This window comes from Anolis carolinensis, unplaced genomic scaffold (genome assembly GCF_035594765.1).
Source record: "Anolis carolinensis isolate JA03-04 unplaced genomic scaffold, rAnoCar3.1.pri scaffold_11, whole genome shotgun sequence".
NCBI classification, from domain to species: domain Eukaryota; kingdom Metazoa; phylum Chordata; class Lepidosauria; order Squamata; family Dactyloidae; genus Anolis; species Anolis carolinensis.
The window spans coordinates 179401-201617 of NW_026943822.1; the positions used below are offsets into that span (position 1 = coordinate 179401).

The window sequence follows — 22217 nt, forward strand, 5'->3', positions numbered from 1 at the left end:
ATAGGAAAAGAAGAAGGCCACCTTTCAGGTGGATAGATTCAGTCACGGAAGCCACGGTTGCCCTGGGTTTGAAAGGCCTGAGCAGGGCTCTTTATGAGAGAGGAACTGGGAGGTCCCTCATAGAATCATAGAATAGTAGAGTTGGAAGAGACCTCATGGGCCATCCAGTCCAACCCCCTGCCAAGAAGCAGGAAATCACATTCAAAGCACCCCCGACAGATGGCCATCCAGCCTCTGTTTAAAAGCCTCCAAAGAAGGAGCCTCCACCACAGCCCGGGGGAGAGAGTTCCACTGTCGAACAGCCCTTCTCACAGTGAGGAAGTTCTTCCTGATGTTCAGGTGCAATCTCCTTTCCTGTAGTTTGAAGCCATTGTCCCTCATTCATAGATAGGCTCACCCTAAGTCAAAGTGCACTTGATGGCAACTAAAAACAACAAGGTTTCTTTCTAGGAGGAATACTTTTCCCATGAGTACATTTTACTCTGCTTTAAGATTGTGTGTTAAATCACATCTGGGTAAATATCTGAGCTGTCAAAATACAGTCACTACAGGAGAGAGGAGCACCAACGCAATGCTTAAGTGCTCCCTTCCTCCTCAAGCGCCGTGACTCAAAGTCATCTTGCAGCATTCTTCATGGCACTGCCTCCCTTTCCTGTGTAAAGCCAGGAGAGGCAAGGGCGAGAAAGATATGAGCAGATGAGCAGTGGTAGATAGGAAGGCGCTCCAGAGGGTTGCTTATCACTACTGTCCAGAGAATGATGGCTGCCCGCTCCCCTCTTTGGAAGAATTTTATAATTCCTACTGCCTTAAGAAAGCTCAGAATATTCTTAAGGATCCATCCTATCCTGGAGATTCTTCTTTTTTTGCATGGTCACCATCTGGTAGACAGAATAGGATGATAAAAACACAAATAGGCTGAGAGAGAGCTTTTATCCCACAGCTGGGACCATACAGTTTCACACTGATGTGGCATGAGAGGCTGTGCGAAAGTTATTAGAATGTGGAAGGATGGGTGTTTTGTTTTGTAATTCTACATATGTAATGTGATTGGGATACTGTGCAGTTTCTCTGAAATACATACGCAACAGAGTATGATATCACAGGCAAAATCTCCTTCATTTTAGGGAGGATGTTGTTCCTTGTAAAGAATGGCTGCTTCTTTCTGATTATGTGTGCAGAATAAGGGAAAAAAAATACAGGATAAGAAATATTTTTCCCCCTAAAGTACACAACATCTTCCGCCTGTGAAACCTCGACATGTGCCCAAAAATCACAGAAACTGGAACAGAACAGGCCAATCTGTTCAGTGCTTGGACTGGTTGCCTCCCAAGAAAACTCCTGGGAGTGACAGTAAGCCTTGCTGCAGACCCATGCTGAGCTCTCACCTCATCTTAATTCATTTCTTTCATTTCTTACCTGTCCTACAACGACAGAGCGGGACAGTCAATACAATCACCAAATTAAATATCCTACACTAGTCAGGTCTCATCTGGAATAATGCGTCCAATTCTGGGTGTCTTAATTACGGAAAGAAGGCCAAATCATCATGTTGTAGGAGGGATATATTTGTCACAATTCCATTTTTGCTGGAACAAGAAACTTCTTTCCAACCTCAAGTTGGAACAGGGATCAAGTTAGGGTTATGTGAGCAAAGTTTAATTAAAAGCAAAGTTTAATTGAAAGGCTATGTATTTTCAATCTTCTCAGTTTTTCGGAAAAGTAAAAACTAGGAGTGCCTTGCTCATCTCAAGGAACACCACTATTTTTTGACACAACATATCCGGTACAGCTAATGTTTTCAACCTAATTCCAAATTAAAGGGTCGCCTTGGTTCTAGCAATACTACAACTCCAATGGGGCTTTGTATGGACACTTTCCTCCCCAAGGCCCTTCAATGCAAAGATGCCTGCCTGCATTCAACGGCAAGTGAAAGATGTTGGAGATTGACTGTCACAAGTCTATTGTTATTCTGGGCATTAAATAAGCTTATAGGATATAGTAGCCATCTTTATTTTAGTAACAAAAAGCAAGCCTTCTCTTTATTACTCCTGCTGTACTTAGTCATGCAGATGGGAGCTGCTTGACTCCACTACAGTAGAGTCTCACTTATCCAACACTCGCTTATCCAATGTTCTGGATTATCCAACGCATTTCTGTAGTCAACGTTTTCAATACATCATGATATTTTGGTGCTAAATTCGTAAATACAGTAATTACTACATAGCATTACTGTGTACTGAAATACTTTTTCTGTCAAATTTGTTGTATAACATGATGTTTTGGTGCTTAATTTGTAAAATCATAACCTAATTTGATGTTTAATAGGCTTTTCCTTAGTGCCACCTTATTATCCAACATATTCACTTATCCAACATTCTGCCAGCCCGTTTATGTTGGACAAGTGAGACTCTACTGTATTTGTTATCTTCATTTAAAGACATGTAATTGGAGAAAAATAATGAGCGTTAGACACCATCCCAGTGTATACTATGAAGCACCTGTGGAAAGAATAAAAATAGCTTGCCAGACTCATGACAATAGGCAATTCAATGCCCCAAATGGTATACTTCCAGAGCGTTGTGAGACAATTGTCAGATTAATTTTACATTTGCAATTTTAGAAACAATTCCTCTTTATTCAACTCATAAAATAACATTTCTGTGGTCACCATCACTGGAGTATAGTAGGTCAATAAGAAATTTAGAAAGAAATGTATCCAAGGTTGTCCAAATCCCCAAATTAGCAAATTCTAACAAAACAGGTTAATTGAGCATTTGAAGATGTCAAAGATTGGGTTGTATTTGTTTTTATCATATCTACTTTGCCCAGAACACTCGCTGAAATAAGAAATGATCCCGACTTTGCCTAACATGTTAATTTCAACAGAGTGAGCCTTAAAGGTTGATCTGAGAATGTGAGGAGCCATTCAGGGCAGTGAATAGTGATGAAAGTAAAAAAGGAAGCAAGGAGCAGAAAGGTTAACATTTGAGTGCAGTGTTATCATTTTAAAATGTTCAAAAAGCATACACTGATGATGTAGAGCAGATAGGAAAAAGAAGCAAGTGAAGGCTGGGTAGAACAGTTTAGCAGAAGAAGACATGTTCACACCCAAAAAAGAAAAGTCCAGACATATCTACCTTGTCTTGCAAAGGAGACGAAATCAACAGAGATGGTTGGTTACTACAAAAATGACCTTTTCCCTCATAGCAAGGCCAACAGAGCTACAAAACCCTGGTAGCAGTCAGCAAGCCTGAAGACAGATTTCCGTCAAAGACATTTACAGATGCTCTGAACAAGAAGAGAGGAAGCAAATAGAGGATGAGAGCCAACATGAAGGATGAGGAAGGCAGATGGAAAGGCACAAGGAAAGGATGGCAATGGAAGCAAAGGGAGGGGACAAACCCAGGACAAGGAAAACAGACAGCAGAACGGATGGGAGGCAGAAGACTGCAGGTGAGGACCACGACAGCGGTGAAGCAATCCACAAAGATATGGATCGGAGAGGATATGAAATACGTTACAACCTCCCCATCCTCCAGCTCCAGAAAAATGCTTTCAAAGGTCTCGTAAAAACCAGACTCTTCATTAGCAAGGATTCGCTTAAAACGGTTCACAAGTTTTCTGCCAAACAGAAAAGTAAAACAGCGAAGACATTTCAGTTAGTTGAATATGAGGGGGGGGGGGGGGATAAAGACCCATATTGACTCAAATCTAATGCTCTATCGAATCTAATGCACATTTCCATTTTCAAAACCCTGAAAACAAAAACAAAAAAGTAATTGCTGCTAAATATAATGCGCAATGGAAAAAAGTGCACTCTTGTCATTTGACCAAAAAAGGTGCGCATTACAGTGGCTGCATGCTTATAATTTCTTCTTTAAAAATGAAAGTGTTAGAATACCAAAGCTTCCAGCAACATAAAAGAAAACCTTAGGGTGCATTTACGCTGTAGAATGAATTCACTTCAATTGCCCTGGCTTAATGCTACGGAGTCATAGGGGCTGTGGTTTTACAAGGTCAACAAACTACAGATCCCAGGATCGCATAGCATTGATCCAGGGAAATTAAATTAAATATGACATTCCTCAAAGAGGAGCTCCATATGCTCCTGATGTAGCATCCCTTTTTACTTTGGCTGAGCATTAAAATCTAATGCATATCCTAATTTTGAGAAAGTAATTTAGCCGAAAAAGGTGAGAATTAGATTCAAGTAAATACAGTATATTCATTTTGAACTGTATACAGTTGACTGCCATCAAGAGTAGAAAAAAATAGAGTTTGAATTACTTAATGGCTAAACTAAGGCGAAAGAATGCTATGCAGAGTTGGAAGAGAAGAGAAGAGGGGATAATATAAGAAGATAAAAGAAATTAATGTAGATCCTGAAGGTAATCTGTTATTTTTGTTAGAGAAAAGGTCATAGTTGGTACGTTTTCCTTTTACTTCACTTCCACCCTATACTAAATTATGAATAATGAGACTCCTCCCCCACTAGGTCTTTGACAATATAATAGACTCATGTGGATAACTATTTAACTAACATGCCTCCACAACTTACATACTATATCCTGTGATGTTTCCCACCTTTCCCTTCTTTTCCCCTTTTTTGATTGCTTATTTGAGAATTTTTTTCCTCTTTTTTGAAAACAAAATAAAAAATTATTTGCAAAAAAAAAATTAGAAAAGAGGAACAACTGTAAACCTAATGCAATTTCAAATTATTTTTACTGTAATTGATGTTTTTATTTGGATAACTGTTTTATTGCTGTGTTTTGATATTTGATTGTTTTATCGGGCAAGGCCCCATGAAAGCTGCCCCGAGTCCCTTCGGGGAGATGGGGCGGGGTATAAAAATAAAGTTATTATTATTATTATTATTATTATTCAGATTTTCCTAATCAGCAACCTTCAATTCTACCCAGTTTGTGGAAGTGCAGTCTAACAAATGAAGAAACAGCACTCCCATGTCTATACTGACTTTCAATGCTAATTGAATAAAATGAGATGTTCACTAGGGAGAGAGAAAAGATAGAAGCTGCTATTACGATCCATTTGCATCACTTCATCCTATGGCGTTTGTGTTCCAGAAGACGCGAGAGGCAACAAAGGAGATCTGACCTTGGGAGAAAGCCCACTGAATCTGAAGTGCGCAGTCAGTTGGAGAAGAAGCTAGCAGGAAGGAGGAAGAAAAGGAAGCTGCATTATGTGCTAAAGACATCGTATTTCACAATAGTGAAATTTCCATTGAAAAACCAAACTGACTGTTGCATTTCTTCTATAGTTAGTATCAGAAGCTCAGATGCCACAAGTGACCCAAATGACAGGAAATACATAAAAAGATTCTGTGGGATCAAATCAATGTTTCATGATGCCAAATCTGAGAGGGAACCGAATCTAGGAGTCGAAAGACGTTCCTTAAGAGAACTTTTCACAAAAACAAGCCATGCCAGACTAATCTTATCTTTTTCGATAGAGTTGCAAGCTTGGTAGATGCAGGGAACTGCTGTGGATGGAGTATATCTTGATTTCAGTATATCTTGATTTCTCTCCCTATAAATAAAGTATTTATAATCATCTATATATAAATCTATAGTCTATAAATAAAGTATTTATAATCATCATCATCGTCGTCGTCATCATCATCATCATCACGTTTAGGCTGCAGAAGAGAAAGTTGAGAGGAGACATGTATAAATATGTGAAAAGATGACATAAAGAAAAGGCTTGTTTTTTGCTGCCCTGGAAACTAAAACTCGGATTCAAATAGGTTCAAATTACAGGAAAGGGGATTCCACCTGAACATTAGGAAGAACTTCCTGACTGTATGAGTTGTTCAACAATGGAACTCTCTGCCTCGAAGTCTGGTGGAAGCTCCTTCCTTGGAAACTTTTAAACAGAGGCTAGAAGGCCATCTGTCAGGGGTACTTTAATTGTGCTTTTTCTGCATGGCAGGGGGTTGGACTAAATGGCCCATGTCGTCTCTTCCAACTCTATGATTTTATGAAGACAGCCTTATCTTCCTTGCATTCCTCAATCCACCTTGAAACCCATTCAAGTTGTGGCCATCATTAAATCAAATGACAGTATATCCCATCATTTGATTTTGAAGACTGCTGGAAGCTCCAAATGGTCCAACAGGCAAGCAGCTAGATTGCTCATTGGAGCGGCATATAGGGAGCATACAACTCCCCTGTTACATCAGTTCCACTGACTTCCAGTCTGCTACCGAGCACAATTCAAAGTGCTGGCTTTAGCCTATAAAGGCCCAAACGGTTCTGGTCCAGCTTACCTGTCTGCACGTATCTCCCCCTATGAACCATCTCGGAGATTGTTTGGGGAGGACACAAGCACAACTGGTGGAAACGAGAGACAGGGCCTTCTCAGTGGTGGCCCCTCGGCTGTGGAACTCCCTCCCCACTGATATTAGATCAGCCTCCTCCCTCTTGAACTTCAAAAAGAGAGTGAAAACGTGGCTTTGGGGTCAAGCTTTCGGAGAATAATTACAGTGCAATAGATGGATTTGGAATTATGTGCAATGACTACTAGAATGGCCTGGATTACGATTTCGGATAGCGTTGTTTTTTTAAAATAGTGATTGTAATGTTTTTAAATGTATTTTAATGTATTTTAATTTTTAATCTTAATCTTAATTTAAATGTTTATTTTAATTGTACATTGTTTTTAAGGCCTTGAGTCCCCTTCGGGGATTGAAATGGGGGGGGGGGGGGATATAAATATAGGAAATAAATAAATGAATAAATGATGTCCTGGCTGAAGAACTAATTTCTTTGACCTGACTCTCCCACAATTCTGATATTATAAGGCAGAAAAAGAGTACTACTACTATCATCATGTATCTGTAAAAGAATCATCCGTGTACATTATATTTTCCATGAGTGGTTTACGATAGTTAATTTGACCAGTTCCCTGCCCTCAGGCATACAATCTAAAATGAAATAAAATTAAAATCTCCCTTTATCTTTTAATTTCACATCATGAATAATTTTATACACTTCTATCTTCTCCCATTTGCTCCCCTGAGGCTGAAAAATCCTGTAAAGCTTCTTCACAGAGCAGTTGCTCCGGCGACTCTGTAAGTTTGGCCAGCCTTTGCTGCACATTCTCCAGTATTCTACACAATATTCCCAGTGTGGAGGCATTTTACTTTTGTATTTCCTTTGCCAAATATGGAATATACTTTTGTTGCAAAAATCCTTAGCATAGCTAGAATCGTTTTTCCTTCATCAATTTAGATTAATGATAAAACTTTGTGTATTTGCATTCCGCTGTCCCTTTGCCTAGTCTAGGGACATTACTTTAGAGATTTTCAGTCTATCAAGGCCCCCATCTACACTGCTATACAATTCAGATTATCTGCTTTGAACTTGATTAGATGGCAGTGTAGATCCAGCCTTAGACTGGCTGAGTGTTAAGCAATTTCAGCTATCTGCAGACTTGGCTATCCCTTTGCCCTGAGTAGAGAAAAATCAACAGCATTGAACATAATGCAGTCTTTGAGACTTCCTAATGCCCAATTGCCTGAATTCCAAAAGCTATCATTACTCACACTCCTGTTATGGAACCGTGACAGATTACTTGATCCAGGGGAATTGTGAGGCAGGTAAGTGCACATCAAAATGTATGTATCTGTCTGTCATTGTCTGCACAGTTCTGTGTACAGTCCCTAGTAATAATAATAATAATAATAATAATAATAATAATAATAATAAGTTTATTTATATCCCGCCTCCATCTCCCCCGAAGGGGACTCAGGGCGGCTTACAGCAAAATCAAAATACAAGCAATGATAAAATATAAAACATCAAAGGACAAAAACAAAAACCAATAATAAAATATACACAATAGGTGAAAAAACACAACACAGAATTAAAACATCAAATTAAAACAATGAGGTTGCAATAGTGGATAAGCAAGGTATACATTATGAGTAACAAATTCGTAAATAGATAAAGTGCATTAGAATCATTTAAGGTCACATTAGGTAGGGAGGAGACCTGAATAATATCAAGCAATCAGGAATCAGGGGAAGAGCAGTCCCTAGCCAACACAGAGTAGCGTTTCTCCTTAAAATCATAGAATCAAAGAACTGGAAGAGACCAAGGATGGCTGAATTATTATTGCCATTATGTGGAAGAGGGCAGTCGGTCTGCCTGCCATTGACTAAGGAGCATAGAAGCAAAGGCTCCTAGAGTTGGAAGGGACCCCAAGGACCATCCAGTCCAACCCCATTCTGCCTTCATGCAGGAAAAGCACAATCAAAGCACCTCCAATAGACAGCCATCCAACCTGTTTCAAAGCCTCCAAAGAAAGAGCTTCCACCAGACTCCAAGGTAGAGAGTTCCACTGTTAAATAGCTCTTTTTCGTATGGTCAGGAAGTTCTCCCTAATGTTCAGATGGAGTCTCCTTTCCTGTCATTGGAACTCATGGCTCCATTGAGTCTTCGGGGCAGCAGAAAGGAAGCCTCCTCCCTTTTCCTTATGGCATCCTTCACCTCTTCCTTCCAATGCCTCTAGCGGTTGCATGCCAATAGTTCTGATCTAGTGTGCTTGCAGCGGAGCCTATCTTTTAGCATGGGCTCCCTTGAGATCTTACAAGTCTGAACCCCTTTCCTCCCAATATCCTTGTGTTAGTCACAAATAAAAATCTGGCGTCCTCAGCACATGGAACAGGTAGCATCTCTTAAAATGGGACTCAGGAGTCGGTGACTTTACAATCCTGGATCCCAATCTTTTCTTTAGAAGGAACACCATGTTCCTAAATTTTGTGGCACGGCTACATGCCTTAAGCCCACATTCTTGGTCCAAGGTGAAATCGCTGCAACATTCACACAAGGGAATAAGCAACCATGGGGATGGTATGCCCTAAATCTATCCAGATTCCTAAGCAGACTTTCTCCCACTATGGGATTCCTCCTACTTCTACAAGCATACGCTTTTTGTGAGAGGATCTCATCAATGAAGAAGCAATCACTTCCAAGAAATCCATACTCTCTTCCTTTTCAGGATTCACTTCTGTAACTGGGGAAAGAGAAAGGGTGATGCTGACGGAGTGAGATATCTCAGCCATTCCTACAAAACATTGACCTATTCTGATAGCACAATGTAACACTATTTTTGTTCCTGGATTAGAAATGCCATTTCCTAATTGATTCTAGCATAAAAACATGGAAGAAGTTTTTTAAACTGCAAAAAACTTTGTTTTTACAGAAGGTATATCCTGCAGCACATTCTGCTAGTTTTTCAATGAATATCTCATTGAAACCAATTCAACATAGTTTGTGGCAGCCTAAAAAACAAAGTTTCTGGAGTATAGCAACTACTTGTAAAGTAAGGGCCGCACAATTAAACAGACAATAACACTTTCAGCCTACTTTCAAAGATTTTTTTTTCAAATTTTGTTCCATACTGTTATTACCATATTTACTTGAGTCTAATGCCATTGGATCTAATGTGTGCACCTCCATTTTCAAAACCCTGAAACCAAAAAAAGTTATTTGCAGCCAAATGTAAGGCATGACAGCAAACATTGCACTCTTTGTAATTTAGTCATTGCAGTTGCTGCATATTTAGAATTCGTTCTTTAAAAACCAAAGCAATGGAAAAGGAAACCTTGGGTGCAAAAAGTGGGTGCGTTCTATGCTGTAGAATGTACCCACTTTAACTACCTTGGTTCAATGCTATGGAGTGATGTAATAGTTTTTGCAAGGTCTTATGTTTTCTCTGTTAAAGAATGCTGATGCCTCACCAAACTACAAATCCCAGCATTGCATAGCCTTGAGCCCTGGGCTATTAAATTAGAGCAGACGTCTCTCAAAGAAGAGCTCCAGACGCAGCTCCTGAAGTAGCTTCCCCTTTGGCTTTGGCTCAGCACTAACATGACGATATGATGTGGATCTCATGCACACCCTAATTTTCTCTACACCAGCCATTTTGCCGTCAAAGGCACACACAAGCTTTCAAAAAGCCAGAAGGCCTTTTAGACTGAAAGCACACACAAGTGATCCTAATAGTTACATGTACAGCAAAACCACCTCTGCAAAGTGCCACAAGTTTTGTGGCCTCATAAGGGTTCTGCCTATAAAGCCATTTCTAAAGATTTATTTTGTGATTTGTATCTTCAGTTACTTGCAATATGAAAAAGAAATCTTGATTTGAACTGAAAGCAACATACACAACAGGTTATCACCATTACAGCAATGCTAATGACAGCTTTGAAACAAGTGCAAAACACTTGAAAATGCTAGCCTACAGAGATCTGATCCAGTTTTCACAGAGAGAAAAAAACATCTGTGGCGTAATACAGTTGGTAAGCCTGTCAGCAAGGCATCTGGATCCAGAAAAAAGAAGGTATAGGTGGCCTTTGTTTGAAAAAGAAAAAACACTTGCAGGCACCTGAATTATACATTTCTTAGCCTCCCTTGCCAAACGCCCACCTCCTTCAGCAGATGTGAAAAACGTGTTTCAGGGGAACAGCACATCACGATTTCTATCCAGCCTTGTTATTCTATATTCAGCATTTACACGCCTTTGTAATGGTCAATAGTATACCTCTTTCCGTATATTGCAGTATTCCTCTTACTTGCATACACACCTTTTTAAAGAAAAAAAAATTAAGATTTAAACACACAAGTGGGGACACATCTCAAAGTTCAACAAAAGAGTTTATAGCAGAACAAAGAAGTGCTGCATTGCCTCCCTCCCAAAAGTAGCAAGAATCCCCACAGTGGTGTCACATGAAAAAAGCACCCCCTGTCCCATCCAGCCTCCATTTAAAAACCTCCAGAGAGGTTTAATCCCTACAGAAGTAGGATGTTGGTGCTGTTCAAGTGTAGGGACTGTTATAACTTTTATAATTTGCATCATTTGTTGACTGAGTTGCAGGAATTACCACTAGAATGGATATATCTCTAACTAAGAAAAAAATCTTTTGACAATGATGTTTGTGATGAACCACACAGAGCAGCTCTAGAGGATACAACACAAGAATCAACTGTAGTGCAAAGAAGTGTAAAGGGAAAAATTCCAAACCTTGTTTATACAGTGAAGATTATATGAAGCACACACACGCGCGCACACATATATACCTATAACTATATATATAGGTTTATATATATCATATACATAATAATTATCTAGTACATAATACATTGCATGAAATTCTTCTAAGGGGTTGATTTAACATCTGGTTGCTAGTAAAAACTGAATTACCCTGTTGCAAAAGGATGCATGTCTAAATAGCATGTCACCGAAGTGAAAAGTTTGGAAAACTCTGATCTAGATGGGCATTTTCTGATCCTCTTGAAACATTCTATGCTTTCCATCAATATATTTGTGGCTCATATACCTTCTCATGCTGACATCTCTGATGAACTCTCAACTTGACACATCTGTGAGCCCTGAAACCTTCTAACACATTTCATCACAGTCAAATAACTGGATTTTATTCCACAGTTTTCCAAGATGAGCAAAAAAGAAACCAACAGCAAGAAAATGGGCCCAAAGACTGAATACTGCAGAAATATTTTTCTGTCCAAAGGCCTTTGGCTAAAAGCCTGGATGTTCTTGACCCTTGTAACTGAAAGACAGAAAATTCACATTTTGCTTCCCTGCAAGAAATCACAATTACAGGGTAAAAAATGTTAATGGTATTCAAAAGAAGAAAGGCAAGCACAATCTTACACAGTAAGCTCTGGTCTTACTCATTTGCAAAATGTCAACTAGCAGGGATTGTGGGACAAACGTCAGGGAAGCAAAATTGGACTATTCTCAAAAGATAATTTCATAAAAATTTCAAAACAACGTTGTTCTCCACCCCGGAGGGAAAATAGACCTAATCATAAAAGCTTTTAAAATGTATAGTAAGATTCCAAACACAACTAAAATAGATAATGAATCTGATTAACAGCAATTCCATTCAGAGTAATCAAAACGAATATAGCTCTTAGCATTCGGATAAGAAACTTAACATGCACATCATGTTAATAGGCTAGGATCTTTCCATATCTTGATCATTTCAGCTATTCCTGAAAGATGCCATTTAATACAGATCATGTTCATCAAATGTAAGTGTTTCAGAAACACAAGCAACGTGACTTCCTTCATTGATAGCTCTGGCATGAACAGAGGAGGGAAGAAAATAACCCAGCCTTCTGTCCGGCCTGGAAAAGGAGCTTTTGGACAGGAACTTCAGACAATGAGTTTTCTAAACACGTAGATATATATTGGAGTTCATCAGTGGTTTGCTCTCAATAATCTGAACAAATCTTGAAATGGGAACAGGTATTCAAAGGAGTGCAGGAAGGCAAGGAATGCTTCAAGGTTGATCCCATGAAACTGAATTTAGGTTGTATTCAGAGCAAGAGGCTTTCCATTGACAGAACATTTTGGATAACACTATGCAACAAAACATTGAACCTTTTCTGTTCCTGGTTTTAAAATGTTATTCCTGTTTAATTGTGGGGTACTTACTTTGAAAGTAGTTGTTATACTCCAGAAACTTTGTTTTTGTGGCTGCAACAAACTATGTTGAATTGGTTGAGACTCAAAATGTTCATTGAAAAACTATAGCAAAATGTGCTGCATAATGTCCCACAAAAATCAAAGTTTTTGCAATTTAATAAACTTTTCCCATGTTTTTATGATAGAACCAATTCAAAAATGATATTTATAACCCAGGATCATGTTACATAGTGTAATCCAGCAGGATATGAAGAGGAAAGCTGTCAAATGTACACATGAAAGGGAGCTCCCATTTGAACTGGTTTACCTATGAAGACTCTGGGCCAAGGATTCTTCATCTTTCCTAATATATCTCTAATTTAGGAAAGATCACCTGGCACTGTCCCCAGGTTTTGTTGTTTTTAAGACACAAAATATAGCTTTAGAACACTGAACAAAGCAGCAGCACCATGAAAACAAAACCCTGTAAGCTAGACCTGCCCCTTATGTCCTCCAGAACCAAATTATCTCCAGAAATGAAACATTTTACAGCTCTCAGAACTGCTGGCTAAGATCAAGGGGCCATTTCTTGATGCAAAGCATGGATTCTCACCAGTTCCAACATCTCTCACCTCACTCATCTAGTGTTTCTTCTTATCTTGCATCTGCAGCTGTCCAAGCAAAAGTCTAGTTTCCAGCTACAATCTCAAGGGGAGAATTTTCCCACTACTCCCACAGCATTATGGAACAATCTGGTAGCATCAACTCCTTTGCACACTGCATCAACAAACTATGCATAATCTTCAACTGTTCCTGTCTCCTCCTCACAACCTCCAAGCTAAATACTGCTATTTTTAAAACATATCCCGAGATTTTCCTTTTGAATTGTATTGTAGTGAGACTGGAACTTTTCCTTTCTTTCACTTGCACTTCTCCACGTGGCATCTCTTCCCACCCAGAGCTCTCCAGTCTCTTTCAAACACTTCTGGAACCTTCCCTCTTATCATTTCTCTGACTCAGCATGCTTATATGCGACAAACATAAAGCCACAGTAGGGTAACGCTTTTATTAAGAACAGTTACAATTTCACACGAAACACTAAACAAGCTTCTGAAATCTCTAGAAAAGTTCTGCAAAAAAACTTACTCAATATGATGCGACGTTTTAGTTTGAATAAGAGAAAGAATTCTACTCTTGCTTTGGAAATTTTCCATTATTATTATTATTGTTGTTGTTGTTGTTGTTATTATTTATACCCCACTTTTCTTCCCATAAAGGAGACTCAAAGCAGCTTACATTAAAAGCATTTTAATACAATTTTAAATTCACAAATATCCAAACATTAAAATAGAATGAAACCAGTGTTTCAACCCCTAGATCTGATTCCCATATCAATCTCAATCCAAAGGACTGTTCCAGGCAATCAGCTGATTTATTTTCTTTTGTGATGATATTCCCTTGCTTCTCTCTTTCAGGCCATCCAATTCACCTCCTTCTGCCTCAGTGCTGCAGATTCTGCACAGCTTTCCCTGTGCCTTAATCACACTCTGCTATCTCCAATAATCTTTCTTCTGTCTGCCCAAAATATGCTCCAATCTGAAACACTGGCTGCTGGCATCCGCAAGGTTTACTCTGTGTAGTGCATTCAGTACTTGAGAGTTATTATTTCTATTCAGTTTTGTTTCCATTGGCTTTCAGCTTACGCTAAAGTAGCAACAAACAATTCGTTATAAATAACTCAAGCCTCCTGCCAACTCTGATTATTTTGGTTTATATGCAATACATTTAATAGCTATTTTAAAAAGATAATTGATATAGTTTTGTTGCACAAAAGTACATCCAATATACAAATTCTATTTCAAGTCCTTACTTGATGAGAACTCCAAATGAAGTACAAATCCCTTCACGAGCAAGTATGCACACACCAGTCATATTTATATGTGGCTGTGAAATGTGCAATCTGATTTTATTGGCAAACATACTGACATATTGATTATTATTACTACTACAACTGATCTGAGCTTTGCAGCTACAACATGAAGAAATGGAAACTTAAAGCCTTCAATAAATGGAAAAATGATACGTACGTAAGAGGTAGAACTGCAGCCAGCACTGCTCATTAAAACAATCTGAACTGTGTAACTGCGCTGTACTATCTGAAGCTGAGAGTCAGACAGATCCCTACAGTTTAAACACATAATAGTTTAAACAAAATTATAAATCAAAAACTTAGTCATTTTTTTGCTTACAAAGGATGCTACTACATTCTATCCCACTTGCACAACTATATTTATTTATTTATTTACAACATTTATATCCCGCCCTTCTCACCCGAAGGGACTCAGGGCGGCGTACAAATTGGCAACAATTCAATGCCTGCACATAATTAAAACAGCAATGAAAATCCAATAAAACAATTAAAACAATAGAAAAATATAAAACATATGATTAAAATCCATTCCTCCAAAATCCTCGTGCTGTAGCCGTAAATCAGTCCGGGGTCGTCTTTTATCATTTAATCTTTGAAAGCCTGGGCACATAGCCATGTTTTCAGGGCTTTTCTAAAACTCAGAAGGGTTGGGGCGTGCCGTATTTCTCTGGGGAGGGTGTTCCACAGCCGGGGAGCCACCACCGAGAAGGCCCTGTCCCTCGTCCCCACCAGCCGTGCCTGTGAGGCAGGCGGGACCGAGAGCAGGGCCTCACCAGATGACCTTAGGGATCTTCCTGGCTCATAGGAGGAGATACGTTCGGACAAGTAGATTGGGCCAGAACCTTTTAGGGCTTTATAGGTCAAGACCAGCACTTTAAATTGGGCTCGGTAGCATATTGGCAGCCAGTGGAGCTGGCTTAACAAGGGGGTGGTATGCTCCCTGTAAGTACAGTAGAGTCTCACTTATCCAACATAAACAGGCCGGCAGAACGTTGGATAAGCGAATATGTTGGATAATAAGGAGGGATTAAGGAAAAGCCTATTAAACATCAAATTAGGTTATGATTTTACAAATTAAGCACCAAAACATCATGTTATACAACAAATTTGGCAGAAAAAGTAGTTCATTACACAGTAATGCTATGTAATAATTACCGTATTTACGAATTTAGCACCAAAATATCACAATGTATTGAAAACATTGACTACAAAAATGCGTTGGATAATCCAGAACGTTGGATAATCGAGTGTTGGATAAGTGAGACTCTACTGTATACACATATAGTTTGTGCCTAAGACCATAATACAACTCCATCCTACATCTGGTGGGTTTATATCCATGAAAGCTCATGCCAAAATAAAAACCCAATCAACTTAACTGTTCTATCACATTGCAATTTTTCTCTCCCCATTCTTTCCTTTTTAACATTCTGTTAGTATGTAACGTTGGGCAAGTGAACCTGATTTTTTCATCACCTATTTTAAAAAAGCAGATACTGATAGCTATATTTGGACACATCATCAGAATATGACTCCTGCCATTTCAAATGCAAATATCCATCCACAGGGGGATATAGAGAATAGTCAGTGACAGGGAATGTCCTGGTCTGGGAATGAATATGGTCCCTTTTCCATCATAGCACTTCATCTCTGGGACACATTAGCTGCTTGGCCACTTGGTTCCATTGTGAAGGGAAGAGAGTTATGTTCCATTCACTATTTGATGGCTTAAATACAAGTCAATAACTTATTTGGGAAATGTTATTGCACTCATCTTAATTGCTCATTTTTCAATATCTGTTTGGTATTTTGGCTTGAGGGCCTTATGACTGAAAAACAAGTACTGTATATATATTTTAATAAATTGAAATGAAATGTAGTTGTGTTGGAAAATGAAATGAGAAATTTCAGATGCAGACGATAAGGGGAAGAGGGAAATAAGTCAATGGAAAAGTTAGTACTGTTTATGGGATGAAAAATGAAAACAAGGAGGGAGAAGAGACAAAGGCTTGCCTCTTCTTTTACAAGAACTGTATATTAGAGGGTAATGAAGGCAGATGTCTTCCAGAAGACAAATTAAAATGATAAAAAATAAATACATCCTGGGCTGCCATTCAATTTTTTGAAGAAAAATAGCAATTCCTCTAGTAGAGCTCTCAAAGAAAAAGCTGCACATCCACACGCCCGCCCGCCCACCTACATACATGCAATATATATTTTTCTTCTCTCTCTCTGCAGGGGCATGGAAGGAAGTGAAAGGAGGAGGTGGAATCTTTTTACCAAATAAACCAACCAAGCTTAAAAACTGCTATCTAATAAACATCTCATCCTAACCAATGAGAGCCAGCTACCAATATCTTTCTGTATTTACTGCACAAAGATTAATGAAGCAAGCCCAAGTGTGAACGAAAACAAATAAACACAGTTATGCTTTAGGAGAAGCTGTCTACATAAATGGGCATTCGGCTTCCTTAGCTCTCCTGTTGTTGCAAGGCCAGCCAGATTCCCCACACCCCACAAACACAAAAGGCAAGGAGGTTGTAAAACAGAGCAGTTAATCCTCACCTCACAAAGAGAACTACCATCGCTTTAAGGAGTAAAAGCACCTTTCAGAAAAGTCAATCTATCTTATAAAAAGGCAACATATTTGATTTCCAGAATAATTAAGATATGAAGAAACACAGCAACCAAAATAATCTCATGGTGAAATGAATTCTAAAAGGAAATATTTCTATTATTATCCCTCTCCATGAACTACTTTTAGAAAGACCATGATATATATATATATATACTCCCCCCCCCCCCCACACACTTATATGTTAGAGGGTTGTTGTATGTTTTCCGGGCTGTACATGGCCATACAACCCGGAAAACGTACAACAACCTTGCGATCCCGGCCATGAAAGCCTTCGACAACACATTTATATGTTAGCTTTGAATAACATCATGATTGTAAAAGTGTACAGGCTGAAAGAAAGATAAAACATTCTCCCCTAAACCCACTTGGCTATTATTCCATATTCAAATTTCACAGTTGACTATCATGGTATTTAGACAGCCAGGCTCTCAAAACAGATTAGTAAGGTAAAGGTTTTCCCTTGACATTAAGTCTAGTCCTGTCTGACTCTGGGGGTTGGTGCTCATCTCCATTTCTAAGCCGAAGAGCCGGCGTTGTCCATAGACATCTCCAAGGTCATGTGGCCATTGGCATGACTGCATGGAGCGCCGTTACCTTCCCTCCGGAGCGGTACCTATTGATCTACTCACACTGGCATGTTTTCAAACTGCTAGGTTGGCAGGAGCTGGAGCTAACAGCGGCCGCTCCCGGGATTTGAACCTGGGACCTTTCGGTCTCCAGCTCAGTGCTTTAACGCACTTCGCCACCGGGGCTCCTTAAGATGTTATAAAATGCAGTGAACACTTCCCAAGAAATCCTTCTGTTTACCATAAAGGTGAGTATGCTGATGAATGAAAAAAAGGAAACAGTGCTTTATTATGAGAAAGCGCCTTGTGTAATCACAGCAAGAAATTAAAATTGGAGGGAGCCAACGCACACAAACATTCAAAATAGAAACTCATTAAAAGACTTTCAGAAAAAGTCTATATTTTTGTTGTAGAATGGTTGGCTGTAAATTTGTCTCACTGGGATTTTTAAACTCACTTTCTAAAATGAGATTTCTCTTCAAACTGTCATGTCTAGAGACTATGCAGAGGAACAGAAACACAGAAAACAGAGCACATGAGATTCAGCGCTTTCAGTTTCCTCTTGCTCTAAAACAGGAAGCCAAGGTAGTGGGTGTTTCCTTCTATCTCTTAGCCCTCCAGAGAATTCAGGAAGCTTTAACAAAAGTTAGAGAAAATTTCAGCTCAGGGAGTAAAATATTCTTAAGCTATGTGGTCAAAGCTATCCCAGTTTTCTCTGTTTCTTATTTCCACTGAAGTTGAGGCCCTGGTTTTGAATTGACCAAGTTGAACAAACCGCTTGGGAAACAGAAAGACGTGTGTACACACACTCACAAGTTTTATTTACTTTGTCACAGACCTAGATGTACTCAGGAAAAGCCAATTTCAGCCCCTTGTATACTGCACAAATAAAGCCTCTGAAATGCAGACTACATATCACAGGAGGGAAGAAATGAAGAGCATTTGACAGCAACCAATACCAAGACTACATTCTTCCCCTTTAAAAAAACAGGAAATGGGAATGCCTCGGTTTTGTCTCTTTCCACATAGTTTGTGCAACTTGTTTTGCTCATATCATATCATATTAAGCAGGATAAAGTTAGGGACACCTGCAAACATGATGACAGATGATCAAAGAGGAAAATACACAGAACCATATTTCAGGCCCTAAACATTTCAGAAAAAGGATAACACGCACTACATTTTCCCTCTGGCCCTTTGCAAAAGGTTCATGAGGTTGCAGCAAAAAGAAAAAAAGTGTTCATACCTTATATTAGCCCCTTTGAGTCTCCTTGAGGAGAGAAAAGCGGAATTAACATAAACATAGGAATAAATTAGACTTCCGCAATGTAGTGGCAAAACAGCCACAGCCTGAACCATTAAGGACCAAAGCTGTGGCACTCTGGGAAGCCATGACAAGCCTCCAGGACACCTTTCCACACAACAACAACAACAACTCCAAGTCCAATGCACCAGCCTCTGGAGCCAGAGTAAGGATTCAAATTCATGGAGGAAGAAACAAGTAAGTAAGTAGTAAAAGTTTATTTGTATACCGCCCTCTCTCCCGAAAGGGACTCAGGCGGTTTCCAATATAAAATCAGCATAAAACATTGTACAATAAAACACTGAAAACACTATAAAACGCTATAATAATAATAAAAAAGAAAAACATAACAATTGACTAAAACAATCACATAAACAGAAGCAATATAATCACTCAAATAACATATGAATCACAGAAGAAGAAGAAAGACCACTGGGATGGAGGAGAGGATGGCCTGGATGGGCTACTAGAACTAAAATGCAATGTTATATTCTAAGATGCTTTGGGGCAGAGGGATAAAGTGCAGTGTTTCAAGTCAAAAAGATGGGCTGTGCAACTACTATAGCTATGGGCTCGGTTATCCAAAGGCGCAGCGGAAGAGCCAGGTTTTAAGCCGCTTTTTGAAGGAAGCCAGGGTGGGTGCTTGCCGGATCTCCTCCGGAAGGGAATTCCAGATCCGGGGAGCAACAATAGAAAAGGCCCGCTCCCTCGTCCGCGCCATCCGAGCCTGAGATGGTGGCGGGAGCGATAGAAGGGCCCTACCCGATGAACGAAGAGGACGAGTGGGTTCATAGGGGGAGATGCGGTCACAAAGGTAGGCGGGTCCCAAACCGTTTACAAAACGGAAACAAAATTGGAATTTGTGGGAGAAAGAGATCACAAAACACCTTGCAAACTTTTTCTTCCATATATGAAAATTGATGCCCAACTCCGGGCAGGCATAGGTGTGTTGTAGGGTCACGGGGGTCCGGAGTTTGTTGAGGCACAAGCAACCATGTTGGACCAGGAAGGCTGGAGAGATTTTGCCAAACTACCAATCCCAGGGTCCCATTGCTTTGAGGTTGGGCAGTTAAAAAGTGAGATAAAACTTCATTCTACAGTGTTGTACTGGATCTAAACTGTCATATCATCCAGATTATCAAAGCAGATAATAATCCACATTATCCGCTCTGAAATGGATTATATGCCATTTAATCCAGTTCAAAGTAGATTGCCTGGATTTCATATAGTAGTGTAGATTGGGGGTCCCCCTGGACACGGCTCCGAACCTGGAGGTCCAGGTGTCAGATGTGGCCAGGAGGGTCTTTGGACAATTAAAACTTGTGAGCCAACTGCACCCGTTCTTTGAGAAGCCAGATCTGGCCATAGTGGTCCATGCCTTAGTTACATCCCATCTGGATGACTGTAACGGACTCTATGTGGGGCTGCATCTGAAAAGTGTGCGGAAATTTCGGCTGGTCCAAAGAGTTGCAGCCAGGTTGCTCACTAGGGCTGGAGACAGAAAGTGGACAACCCCTCTGTTACAGCAACTCCACTGGCTGCCAGTCTGTTTCCAGGCACAATTCAAAGTGCTAATTAAGACTAAAGCCCTAGAGAGTTCAGGTCCAAGCTATTTGGTCGACCTCATCCCTTTGTATGAAGCTGCTAAGGTCCTGAGTTCTTCAGGAGAGGCCCTTCTCTCGCTTCCACTTCCATCCCAAGCATAATTGGTGGGAATGAGAAAAAGGGCCTTCCTTCTCAGTGGCAAAAGCCCCTCGACTCTGGAACTCTCTTCTTTCCAGGCAAGCCAGAATGGCCTCCTCCCTGCTGTCCTTCTAGTGGCAGGATAAAATCTTTTTATTTAGGCAATCTTTTAAAGATGGAGATGTTTAAGGGCCCTTTCACACAGCCATATAATTCAGAATATCAAGGCAGAAAATCCCACAACATCTTCTTCGAACTGGGTTATCTGAGTCCACACTGTGCAATAATGCAATATTTAATACTACTAATAATACAATATAATTATAACATATTACATTTAATATTACCAATAATATTGCAGTATAGTGGTATAGTACAATATAGTAATATACAATAATAATATTGTACTTGCTAACAATGTAAAATATTGTATCAACGTTTAACTTGTAAACCACTCTGAGTCCCCATCGGGGTGAAAGGGCAGGATATAAATGTCGTGAATAAATAAATAATACTGTGAGCCGCTTGGAGTCTCGCCGTGGTGTGGGAGAAAAGCGGGGTACAAATCGACTCAAATAAATATGTAAATAAGTAAATACAGTAGAGTCTCATCCAACATTCTGGATTATCCAACGCATTTTTGTAGTCAATGTTTTCAATACATCATGATATTTTGGTGCTAAATTCGTAAATGCAGTAATTACTACATAGCATTACTGTGTATTGAACTACTTTTTCTGTCAAATTTGTTGTATAAATTTGTTGTAAATAAATAAATAATACTGTGAGCCGCTTGGAGTCTCGCCGTGGTGCGGGAGAAAACTGGGGTACAAATCGACTCAAATAAATATGTAAATAAGTAGAGTCTCACTTATCCAACATTCTGGATTATCCAACGCATTTCTGTAGTCAATGTTTTCAAAACATCATGATATTTTTGTGCTAAATTCGTAAATGCAGTAATTACTACATAGCATTACTATGTATTGAACTACTTTGTTGTATAACATGATGTTTTTGTGCTTAATTTGCAAAATCATAATCTAATTTGATTTTTAATAGGCTTTTCCTTAACCCCTCCTTATTATCCGACATATTCGCTTAGCCGGCCCGTTTACGTTGGATAAGCAAGACTGTACTGTAAGTAAATAAATAAGTCCTGCCTGCCGGGGATCCATGACGCCAGTTTCTGAAACGGGAGGCGATGGGGAGTCCTGTCCTACCTCGCAGGGCGGCAAGGAAGACCCTTCCTGAGGGAACCGGCCCCTCGGGGGGCTCGCGCGGGCCTCCTGCCTGCCTTCCTCCCGCTTCAAAGGCTCCTGAGGGAAGAGAAGCGCCGTTTCCTCCCTCAGCTGAACTCTCCCCTTCTCCCTCTCAGGCCAGGGGGCCGGCTGGGGGGCGAGGAGAAGGGAAAGGCCCGGAGCCTGAGGGAAAGGACCGGAGGGGAGGACGGGGAAGCGGGGAAGAACCGGCGGGACGAGGAGGAGGAGGAGGCTGCGGGGAAAAGACGGGCCCTTCCGAACTGCGCCTTTACCTTTAGTTCCGCACTGTCCGCCATCTTGAATCGCGGGGCGCATGCGCAGTGGGTCCGCCGGGAGCCCCGCCCCCTCCGCCGCCTTCGCCTGCGCGCGCTGCGTT

General features: G+C 40.0%; 1 protein-coding gene across 2 annotated transcripts in view; it reads right to left on the bottom strand.

Annotated features, from left to right (window-relative positions):
• Positions 1 to 22215, bottom strand: part of pias1 (protein inhibitor of activated STAT 1) — a 48295-nt gene extending 26080 nt beyond the window's left edge. Inside the window, exon 1 of one of the 2 annotated variants that reach the window (XM_016997322.2) lies at positions 22114 to 22215. In XM_016997322.2, coding sequence (XP_016852811.2) covers positions 22114 to 22137 — 24 coding nt within the window. In that variant the 5' untranslated portion in view covers positions 22138 to 22215. The other variant, XM_062963084.1, reaches the window with a different exon arrangement.
• Between the last annotated feature and the right edge of the window lie 2 nt (positions 22216 to 22217).